The 12,165-nt window shown below is 37.5% G+C and overlaps 1 protein-coding gene across 4 annotated transcripts in view; it reads right to left on the bottom strand.

Annotated features, from left to right (window-relative positions):
• Nucleotides 1-12,165, bottom strand: part of LOC117323283 (HEAT repeat-containing protein 5B-like) — a 76,545-nt gene that overhangs the window by 9,276 nt on the left and 55,104 nt on the right. For all 4 annotated transcript variants that reach the window (XM_033878407.1, XM_033878406.1, XM_033878405.1 and 1 more), the window contains 13 exons: nt 10,212-10,286; nt 9,552-9,758; nt 7,740-7,808; nt 7,422-7,543; nt 7,059-7,218; nt 6,521-6,710; nt 6,138-6,307; nt 5,487-5,814; nt 5,012-5,144; nt 4,611-4,729; nt 3,383-3,486; nt 2,773-2,850; nt 157-225 (listed from right to left, as the gene is read on the bottom strand). In XM_033878407.1, the coding sequence (XP_033734298.1) occupies nt 157-225; nt 2,773-2,850; nt 3,383-3,486; nt 4,611-4,729; nt 5,012-5,144; nt 5,487-5,814; nt 6,138-6,307; nt 6,521-6,710; nt 7,059-7,218; nt 7,422-7,543; nt 7,740-7,808; nt 9,552-9,758; nt 10,212-10,286 (1,824 nt within the window). The remainder of the gene's footprint in view (nt 1-156; nt 226-2,772; nt 2,851-3,382; nt 3,487-4,610; nt 4,730-5,011; nt 5,145-5,486; nt 5,815-6,137; nt 6,308-6,520; nt 6,711-7,058; nt 7,219-7,421; nt 7,544-7,739; nt 7,809-9,551; nt 9,759-10,211; nt 10,287-12,165) is intronic.

The raw sequence follows: 12,165 nt of genomic DNA on the forward strand, positions 1-12,165 counted from the left end.
ATTTTGAATGAAATTTTACTTAATACTAATATGAGAAATACCTGCTGGTAATTGAAGGTCCAGTTACAAGTCAGATTACATTTCTATAATATATGATACCTTATTTAATTTATAGGACATTTATTAGATAATGTGACAGATCTTGAGTTAACTTACATCACAAGCAGCTGCTGTAACATCTGAGGGCGTGTCCTGGGAGAAAGCCGGCCGCAGGGCAGCACTCACCTAAAACCACAAAGTTGTCTATGTAATTCACACAAAGCTGGGGAGTTTTACCTAAAGTCTTATAGCTGTATATCTGATTGACCTGGATTAATACATCAAATTTCTTCATACAATAATTAGATAATAAATATATCAAATTTCTCCATATGATAATTAGATGATGACAAAAGTCTGATCCTTGTAATAAGATTAATGAACATTATCAACTGTATGAACTACAATGTGGACAATAATTACAGTGCAACTTCCGAAAACCGAACCTTCTAAAAACCGAACACCTCTGAATACCGAACGAATTGTCATTGTACGGAATTGGTCCTTCTTTATTATAGTATTAAAAAACTTCCAAATACCGATCCCTCTGAATTCCGAACACCAGACTGATTTTTTGTCCGGTTCCTGTTAAAATATACCAAAAATTACTTCTGAAAACCGGCCTTACCTGGGCGATTATGACACGAGGTCAGGCCAGTCAACCGTGAAACAACAACTGTGACGGGTATTGTGTGAAGCCTTATTGTCTCGGGACCTACGTAGGTGATTTGTACAGGTATCCAATATATACCCCAAGGGGGCATTATGACGGAAGGCCTAGTGTATAATCAACACGACAATTATGAAACAATGCCACACTTCATTGAAGCGCGTCGGTTCGTTTATCTTCTCAATGCAAGTAGAGCTAGAAGCCTGAGTTTCGCATTTAATTTAAATGAGGCCCAAAAGGGGTTGTTTTCGTAAAGAAGCCCGTGATGTTTTTTTTAGACAACAGCGATGTCGGAAATACGACCAGTATCATCTGATCAATTGTAATTGATATTGAAACAAAACATCTTCACACCCTTTAATATTATTTGATGTGTAAAATATTCTGTATCGGACTATTGGCCCCATCTACATGACGAGGCTTCACCGGATGTAACAAAATGTAGGCCGATCGTAAAGTGTAGTTGTACATGTGAAAATACTGTTTAAAACTATTGTTATAGTCATTTGCCTTTCTTATATATTCTGCAATATATACATTGATTAACTTTCATAATATGCATATTATTCAGACAATCCAAATTGTCTAAGTATGTACGTGCCGTTTTGTGATCGGGTGCATTCTAATAAAACATCGTCCAACCAATTATATCCGGAATTTGACCGGTCATTTTTCGATCAACTTCTCCAAACCGAGCCCTCTATAAACCGAACAAATAGTCATGTCCCATGCATGTTCGGTTTATAGAGGTTCCACTGTACTACAATTGTGGTATGATTATCAGAAAACATATTGTTAGTTATCTCAAACTGTGGAGACAATATACACAAGAATTTAATATATAACTAATTTCAGTTAACTATATAAACTTTACACCTTCAGTTGGTATCTCATATTGTTTGAGCATCAACAGGCCTATACCACTTTCTGAAGTAGTTGCAGTTGTAGTATTATGAAACACAAGACTGACATCTATTCCCAGAAAAGTGTGATGTATCTATATTGTCGTCCAATTTCTACACCTGTACAACAACTGTATCTATGATTAAATAGTGAGTAATATTCACATTCTCAGTTTATATCTGAACAATCCTTTTGATATTTCGTGAAATATGCCGTCGCCTAAAAGGAAAAAGATCGCTATCTGGTCCACTAAGCTCGCCAAGTTCAAAGAATCGCCATTGGGAAAAAATCACGATTGGATTTCTAAAAGTCTTTTCGGAAATGAGCATGCTTATTGCAAGTTGTTTAAAGCTAACTTTTCGATCAGAACAATCGCAGTATGTGATATAAAACGCCACATTTTGTCAGTTGGCATTGAGTTGGTTTTTCAGGTAAAAGTTTATATAATTACCACAGCTAGAAATTAAACTCTTGACAGATAATTCATAAGTAATCGCATTTTATTTTTACTTTTGCAAGACAATCGGGAAATTCTATACGGCAGTGACAGACAAAATGATTGCAAAGTTCCCCCTGCATGATCCTTCTTTGACATGGATTTTTGGTACATAGCCATAGAGCTATATACTTTATCTACTAGAAATTAAATCCAAAAATCTCAAACGCCTACATGATGTAAATAGAACAGTTATCCATTGCTTCAAAACATTTTATAATCTTAACCCTAAACTATTGAATAAAACTATTAATAATCAACTTACAAAAACTATTGGAAACTTATTTAGTTCTTTAAGTTCTACAACTGGCAGCTAGATTACATGTAATGTCACCAAGGATGAGGAGAAGGATTCACTTGAGGAGGAAATTACTGACTACCAGCTTGCTCCAAAGGAGGAGATTTCAAAGCAAGAAGATAAGCTTATATTAAATAAATGGCTTAAATATCTGTTAATGTCCGATATTTTTTCTATAACATTTAATCAAATAATAAAACACCGTGATGCCGCGACGTCGTCAAAAAGTCTCACACATTGGAAGAGCCCAATGTGGGAGATTTCCCACATTGGGCTACTTACAGGTTGGCAACCCTGTCTATCTCTAGAGAAGTGTGATGTGTCTATATTATCGTCTGATTTCTACATCCTTACAACAACTCCTACCTGTGCTTGGTACTGTTCTAATATCACATGACCAGGGAACTCTGGTTCTGGTACAGCTGCAAACCTTGTTATAACATCCTGTCACAAAATCAAAACATTGGAATTATAAACAGTGACATTTGTACACAGGAAACCAGCCAGAATGCGTTATAGATTAAAAGTGAAATTCGTAAACAGAAAACCAGTGAGAATATGTTATAAATTACAGTGACATTTGTACACAGGAAACCAGCCAGAATGCGTTATAGATTAAAAGTGAAATTCGTAAACAGAAAACCAGTGAGAATATATTATAAATTACAGTGAAATTCGTACACAGAAAACCAACCAGAATATGTTATAGATTTATGTGACAGAAGACATTGATATGTTGTATAAAGGAATAATTTATGTTTATATTAGAAAAGATCTTACCCTACCCTTAAATCTACCCTTAAATCAAAAGTAAAGCAAGCTTATTATATTTAACATATCCAGATATTTTTTACTGCAAGCTGAAAACTTTTTTCTGCTTATTTTCTGATTTAATACAAAATCAGAACATCTAATTCAGGTCTATGTTCATGTTTATATACAGGCTTGGATTGTTTTTCCTGAGGTCAGTGTTTACCTGTAGTGCCGACAGGCCTGCCAGTCTCAGTTGGTTACTGTCAGAGGTGGCGGCAATAAATGCCATCCGTACCAGCTCCGACAAATGTAGCACTAAGAAGTTCACTGCAAACATGGGAAATAAAATATAATTACAAATCACAGCACCAAAAATGAATGTATGCATGCTTGAAATTTGGATAATGGGGACGTGTCAATTTTTTTTATACCAGATGTGACAGAAATATATTGTCTTGTGTAAAGTAGATATAAATGATTACATTTCTATAACTAAGTGCTAGCTGTCAGTGTGGTATATAATCTGATCTCAACTTTGGTTAGTTTGGTTTGTTTATGTTTAACGTCCTATTAACAGCCGGGGTCATTTAAGGAGGTGCCAGGTTTTGGAGGTGGAGGAAACCTGGAGTACCTGGAGAAAAACCACTGGCCTACAGTACCAGGCAACTGCCCCACGTGGGTTTCGAATTCACAACTGAAAGGTGGAGGGCTAGTGATAAAGTGTCGGGACACCTTAACCATTCGGCTACTGCAGCCCCCATCTGATATCAATATAAAGCCTCAATCTGTGTATTCCCCTTACCATTACTGGTCTTTGCCTTTAACTCTCTAGCTTTCTCTAATACCAACCCTTACCATTGTTGGTCTTTGCCTTTAACTCTCTAGCTTTCTCCAATACATTCCCCTTACCATTGTTGGTCTTGGTCTTTAACTCTCTAGCTTTCTCTAATACATTCCCCTTACCATTATTGGTCTTTGCCTTTAACTCTCTAGCTTTCTCTAATACAGTCCCCTTACCATTTTTGGTCTTGGCCTTTAACTCCCTAGCTTTCTCTAATACATTCCCCTTACCATTGTTGGTCGTGGCCTTTAACTCTCTAGCTTTCTCTAATACATTCCCCTTACCATTGTTGGTCTTTGCCTTTAACTCCCTAGCTTTCTCTAATACATTCCCGTTACCATATTGTTGGTCTTTGCCTTTAACTCTCTAGCTTTCTCTAATACATTCCCCTTACCATTGCTGGTCTTTGCCTTTAACTCTCTAGCTTTCTCTAATACATTCCCCTTACCATTGCTGGTCTTTGCCTTTAACTCTCTAGCTTTCTCTAATACATTCCCCTTACCGTTGCTGGTCTTTGCCTTTAACTCTCTAGCTTTCTCTAATACATTCCCCTTACCATTGTTGGTCTTGGCCTTTAACTCTCTAGCTTTCTCTAATACATTCCCCTTACCATTGCTGGTCTTTGCCTTTAACTCTCTAGCTTTCTCTAAGTTGTAGTGTGTTTCGTCCACTTCACAGGCTATAATGATCTTCCTCAAGCAGTCGGTGGCAAACACTCGTGTGGGCCACCTATCAAGAAAAACATATATCAGATTTAATTACTTATATCCGTGTAGCAATTTTATATGTTAAAAGATCAGCCACACCTTGAGGAAATTTCTTACAGTTAAATGTTACTGTTCATATATATATATATTGTGTTCAAGGTCATAGAAATCACTGTAAAATATCACAAATCCAGTGATCATTCACAATGGTGTTTTATTTTCTACCTTGGGCCGTGTCGCAGGTTATCTAATACTTGAACAATTGTAGCTGTAGCATGATATAAAGTGACGCAATAGTATATACCTAGGAGCAACTGTTGGATGTGTTACATCAGCTTCCGCAGCCTTGAACTCAAACTCAGCACCCTCATCTTCATCTTCATCATCTTTATCATCATCACCCTCCACCACTCCTTCTTGTAAACTACTGGTTGTGTCTGAAAGATAGACGATCATTTTTTTTACCAAGCAGTTTTAAATTAAACCCATGCCACATCATTTGAAATTGTGTTAAAATAGGACAAATTTTCTTTTCAGTAATTTACAATTCTTCTGTGTTAGATTTAGAATTGGTTATACTTCATTCAAATATTATTTATTTGCAAAACTTAGAACATCAATATTTTAGAGAAAATGTACTACAATATTAAGTCATAAAACTTATCCTTATTTGCTGTAATATTTAGTCAGTACATGAAACATTATGTTATGTACATCATGTCGACGCTATGATTCCCCTCCTCCTCTCAACTCCAAAAAATTCAGAATAGAGAATTTACCTGTTGATGCTGACAGCACCTCCTTCAGTAACATGAGCCAGCGGGTAAGGTTCCGAGTGGCCAGGGACTGAAGTAGACTGACCAAAGTATCTTGGACGTCGGAGATCAGCTTGCCGTCAATTTCTGTGTCCAACATACCATACAGCTGACCCTCCACACCGTTCTCATTAACAGACGTAGTACTGGCCGGCGTTGAGTACAGGCTACTTGTCTCATTAACGACCTTGAGAGCCTGTTCACTGACCTCTTCTGCCTCTCGTGTGACCAGTTGGCGTAGACATGCAACAGCTGCTCGTCGTAGTAGTAGGTGAGCACTCTTGAGCGTTTCCTGAAATGTAAATTCATGGTAAAAACTTCCATTTGGCAACACAGACATTTCAAATCTCAAAGGTTTTTTCATTCAGCTTCTCTTTAAAAATCTTAATTTATTTATTACATTCACTACAAATACTATTAGGTCCAAACACTTCTACAAAAGACACAAAATTATACTACAGCTACTGTTTGGTCTACTGTACCAGCAAAATTATACTACAGCTACTGGTTTGTCTACTGTACCAAACGTCTTCTACTACAGCTACTGTTTGGTCTACTGTACCAAATGTCTTCCATTTAACCAGACTTTAAGTCCATCTTGCCCTGGTAACTTACACAGAGATGAGGGACGAGAGAAGTGAGGTTGACATGACGTGGAGCGAACATATGGAGCTGCTGTAGACACGCGATGGCCTCGGCCTGGACCAGGGAGTCAGGGTGGTCCTGCATAATGGCACAGCATACCAGGCAGTACAGCCGAGCTGTGGCTATCGACCCACTGTTACCTGCAAATCAAATTTAGGAGTAATTTGTAACTTAAGTAAACGTGTACTGTTTTAGATAAATTCTATGAATTTCTCCTCCTTAGTTGATGATGATTACAACACAGTATGTACATGGTATACTCTTTGCTATTGTCACAATCTTTCCTTTACACAAATTTATTATATACATCCATTGACCAACTTTTTGGTGTGTGTTTATGCTATGTGACATACCCTGTAGCTCTGGTCCTATCGAGGTGATGAGGGCAGACAGACACTTGCCGAGACACTGATGGACATCCACAGTAGAGGGAGGTACAGACAGTAGTAGCTGTAGTACTAGTGACAGTGTGGGCTCCACATAACTACGGAACATTGGTCCACCAGAATCCGCTATCAGGGCTAAGGCATGTAATGCCCACACCTACATTACCAAAGGAGCATTTCAGAAAAATCTTACAGAACCTACCAAATTAAAAGTTCATATATTATTTTTTCACCAACAATGTTAATATCTTTTATTGATCTTTGATTCAGTGAAGTAATTATCCTGCAGTAACAACACAATAAATTACATTATGGTCATTATCTTATCTTTGAATTAACAAATATATGGAATTATCTTTAATATCTTTGAATTAACAAATATATGGAATTAAACACATTGATATAATTAAAGTAAATGATCATTTTGGGTTTTCATTATCTAATCTCCACGATAGAAATAATTCCTCTCAAGGATTTATAATCCCTGGCACACCCGACTACCTACCTGTACGACTGGAGAGTTAAAGTCCTGGGCGAGAGCCAACAGGATGCTGACACTGGTGTTGAGGTGCTGACCTGACCCCATACCCCCGACATATCTATGGAGACAGCCAAGGGCCAGAGAATGACCGGTTCTGCTGACCACATCGCGTGCTGATTTCAAACTGAAACAAACGTAACCAACAAATTCAATATCATTTTGGAGACCTCTTTAATCTAACAAATATATACCTATATATAAATTCAATTTATAACAATTGCTAATTTATTAAAACAAATTTTAATTCCTACTAAGGTACAAAGTTTATCAATCAAATGTACCGCTCCAAACAGTATTATCCTAGGTCCACACACAGAATGTCCTTACCTGTTGAAGCTGTACTGGGCCATGTCGGCTATGAAGCGACTGTCACCCACCACTTGTGCCATTCGACCTAGAGCCTCTCCAGCCGCACATCGCAAGATAGGGTTGGTACTACTCAGGGCTCCCTGTAGTACACAATATACATTTAAACATGGGACCTTCATAAAAATACTGGACTTGGGATAGGGTTGACACTCTTCACATGCAGCTATTCATTATATACACAATTTACAGATTGGATCTCTCTAATACTGGATTCAGGATAAGGGTAATTTTTGTCACAGCCAATTATAATATGCAACACATCACATGCGAACTTACCATAATAAGATTGAAAGCAGCTTTCTTCACCTCATCAGGTCCCATACTGGACTTGGTATCCGACAGGCTCTGTTGTGAACAGCATTGTTACAAAATAACATCGGATACCAATGTCAAACAATTTACGACAGAATGTCAGTTAAACATAACAAGAGGCCCAAAGGGCCTTAACGGTCACCTGAGATTTGAAATATTTCGGCCAACTAAATTGACCCTTTTTGGCCCCACCCATCAGTCCTAATGGGGTCAGTCTATGAAGAGTATTTGATTTTAACATATAGTAGATAAGAAGATTTTTGAAATTTCAGTCAATTTGACCCTTTTTGGCCCCGCCCACCAGCCCCTGGGGGTCAACCAGGGCCAACATGTACATAACAGCAAACTGTAATCCCATGCTGATAATTTGAACCAAGTTAGAATGAATTCCAATACAAATCAAACAAATAATAGTCAAAAATGTGATTTCCCTATATAAACTATAGTAAAGTTTACCCCCTCCCCAGGTGCAAACGTGAGACCCCAGGGTCATGAAATTCACAATTTTGGTAAAGCACCTAAAGAGCCTTCCATCTATCAAGAGTATTTGATTCTACCATATCTGAGAGTAGAGAAGAAGATTTTTGAAATTTTAGTCAATTTGACCCTTTTTGGCCCCGCCCACCAGCCCCTGGGGGTCAATTAGGGCCAACATGTACATACCATCAAACTGTCATCCCATGCTGATAATTTGATACAAGTTAGAATGAATTCCAATAGAAATCCAACAAATAATAGTCAAAAATGTGATTTCCCTATATAAACTATAGTAAAGTTTACCCCTTCCCCAGGGGCAAACCTGAGACCCCAGGGTCATGAAATTCACAATTTTGGTAAAGCACCTTAAGACCCTTCCATCTATGAAGAGTATTTGATTCTACCATATCTGAGAGTAGAGAAGAAGATTTTTGAAATTTTAGTCAATTTGACCCTTTTTGGCCCCGCCCACCAGCCCCTGGGGGTCAATTAGGGCCAACATGTACATACCATCAAACTGTCATCCCATGCTGATAATTTGATACAAGTTAGAATGAATTCCAATAGAAATCCAACAAATAATAGTCAAAAATGTGATTTCCCTATATAAACTATAGTAAAGTTTACCCCATCCCCAGGGGCAAACGTGAGACCCCAGGGTCATGCAATTCACAATTTTGGTGAAGCAACACAAGACCCTTTCATCTATAAAGAGTAGAGAAGAAGATTTTTGAAGTTTTAGTCAATTTGACCCTTTTTGGCCCCACCCCTCAGGCCCCTGGGGGGTGGGGACCATATAATTCACAATTTTGGTTGACCTTCAGCCATAGAAACTTTCTGCCAAATTTCATTGAATTTTGTTAAGTGGTTTTGGAGAAGAAGTCGAAAATGTAAAAAGTTTACGGACGCACGACGCACGACGGACGACGACGGACAAAAGGCGATTAGAATAGGTCACTTGAGACTTCGTCTCAGGTGACCTAAAAACAATTTATTTAATAACAAATGTTTGATTGATTGGTGATTTTTTATTTCTTGGACAATGATAAAATGGTTCCAATTCTTTGTATTGATCTCTAATGTTGTAATTCAAAATTCATCCTCCATTATCATGATTTAGTAAATTAAAAATCTTTTGATAGAAACCATTTACTTTTCGCAAAAATTACAATATATTTGCTTTCAAATTTTCCCAGATTGTAAAGGCATTCTAATCCTCATTTAATTCATTGTCCTTTTATTGTCATCGACCCTCATCCCCATTATTTCCTTTTGACAAAACAAAGAGAGACTGATTACCTTGAGAGCACACAGTACAGCAGTGAAGATATTCATCTGCACAGCCTGCTGACGGGAAGCCTTTGCCTGTTTTATACACTCGTTAAAGTGCTGCAGCATCTGGTACCTGTGTTTGTTAGCTACCCGAGGAAAGACAAGACCATACAACTTCACCGAACTGTCAATCACTGCCACACCTAAGGGAAGGGGGCCCGGGATTGGCTCACTCTGTAAAGAATATCATTGCATAATATATGTTTTGGACACCAACACATGTTTTCACATTACAATGTATTCAAAAATCACATCTATTGGACAATATCTCTATCTATCAGTTGGTATGAAAACTTCCTTATTTCTTTCCAAATGTACGGGAGGTGGGAGATCCAACGTCGGTGTTAAAAGTTTGGTATGGTTCTGTGTTACCCAGCCGACGGATTCCACAAGGAATACAAGAGTCGGGCCGTAAAGTTTAGTAGTCAAAGGGTAAAGATGACCATAACAACGTCGTTATGGTCATCTTTACCCTTTGACTGTTCTTTCCAAATGGTTGTGCTCAGGTAAAGCAATAATGTTATTCAATAGGATAAGAGATTATAGCCAAATCTGTAGGTATATGTAACTGAAGGCAGAAAGCCCTGAGAAGTTATGATTTCGTATATATAAGTAATGTATACTTACAGGGGGGTAGCGTGCGTACAGGGATTGTGAATCATGTTCAAGGGCTCCAGATCCTGACGCACTGTTTGGCTGCAACTATAAAAATAAATACTCATGTACTAGCCTCATATAGCTGATCTATGTCCCTTTGATATACAATGTATCCCCTAAGTAAATAATGTAAATGAAACAGAAATGAATCCTTTTTCTCTCAAGAGAATGACTTTTTAAATTTCTAAATGAATGTCATGATACTTGATATTGGTGCATTGAAGTAAAAATAATTTTCTCCAGCTTTCTGCAACATCCCCTTGGCCATTCTTAAAAACAGAGAAAATTATTCAAAAGTTCAGTATACAAAAAGGAAACAGATTCATATGTTGATAATAAAACTTTCATTTTCAAGAATAATTCTTTTGAATATTATTAGATTCAGGGATTTTTCATTTTCAAGATATTTAAATCTCCCAAGGTCACACACTTTAGGTCAGGAGTCAAGGTCACACAGATGGGATCAGTTTCCTACTGCTACATTCTGTGTGGTATATAAAAGCGGCAAGACAGAGGCGATGTCACAACAATCACTTCAAAAATGCAGTTAGTTTGTCATACTTCACGGGTCTGCTCATTCCATTGTGAGATTGATATTGAAACTCTTGTTTTTGTGGAATGATTTACAGTATGGAATCCTTAGTGAAAGTGATCAAGTCATGCAAAATATTTAAATCAGAAATCAAAATGCTGACAAAATATGTAGACAAACCTGGCTGTTGTGTTAAGTGTACATGTGTGGTTGATTCGTACTGATGTGAAGATGGTCTAACTTGCTGACATGCAAGAGTCACAGGAGAGAGAGGTAAATGTTAGCAGTTAGATAAAGGGAATACAGAGGAAAATTTACAGTCTCATGACTAAAACCTCTCAAAGACCCACAGAGATGAAAGTATGGAGAAAACATGACAAATACATCAGTGAGATTTGTTCAAGACATTTTCTGATCATCAAGTGTCAACTGAACTAAGGCTTCAAATATAATCTACAAAGCACTTCTACTTTAAACCAACCACCGGTGAATCAAAATCTATCATTTAAGTAATTCATCGAATGTAACTTTTCATAGATACATTAACTTTTATCTCAATGACTAGCACAACACCATTCACTTTATTGGACAATGTTCAGGACGCTCGTATGTGCTTGATCAGGTGATGTCCATGTTGCTTGAAACTCGTCAATGTACGTAACTCGTAGTACATGTATATGGGTATTCACACACCATGTATCTCTACAGGAAGAAAATCGTAAGATCCAAGGACCTCGAACAGTTGACAATTTAATACCTGGTAATCTTGTTACATCAAATATGATACACTGGTACTTGCAATATTTAAAAGAATGTTCCTATATTGAAATCTCACTTCAACAAGCATACTAGACCCTGCTAAAAATAGTAACAGCAACCTTGACCTTAACCCAAAATCCCTGAAACTCAAACTTTTCCAAGACATTATAGTCTTTTATCATTATGTGAAGTTTGATCAAAATCCCTGAAGGAATGAAACCACTAGAGCGCTGACAAACTTTGCTTTACTTACAAAACCTACATGTGTACAAGACGGACAGACAGGAAACATATTTCATTGTTCACGGTTCACTGGTATGGGATTATTTAATGAAACTGGACTCAAATGTCCAACACTAAAGTTTTTATCCCAAATGATAAGTTTTTCTGTCTCTCTGACCTAAATGATCCACGTCCTTTCTAGTGTTAGTAAATTGTTTTCCTGTCCGTTTTTCTGAGTTTACCGACACGCAGGTTTATCAAAGTAAGTGTATCAGTCCCTCCTGAAGTCACTCAAGGCAGGTTTTTCTGTAACCTGAATTTCAATGTCACACAGTCTCACTTGACTCAATGTGATTTAGTCATCAGAATGACCGTTCCTTAATAACATCTTACACTCCATTGTTTGAGTAA

Source organism: Pecten maximus, chromosome 3, assembly GCF_902652985.1.
Source record: "Pecten maximus chromosome 3, xPecMax1.1, whole genome shotgun sequence".
Lineage (NCBI taxonomy): Eukaryota > Metazoa > Mollusca > Bivalvia > Pectinida > Pectinidae > Pecten > Pecten maximus.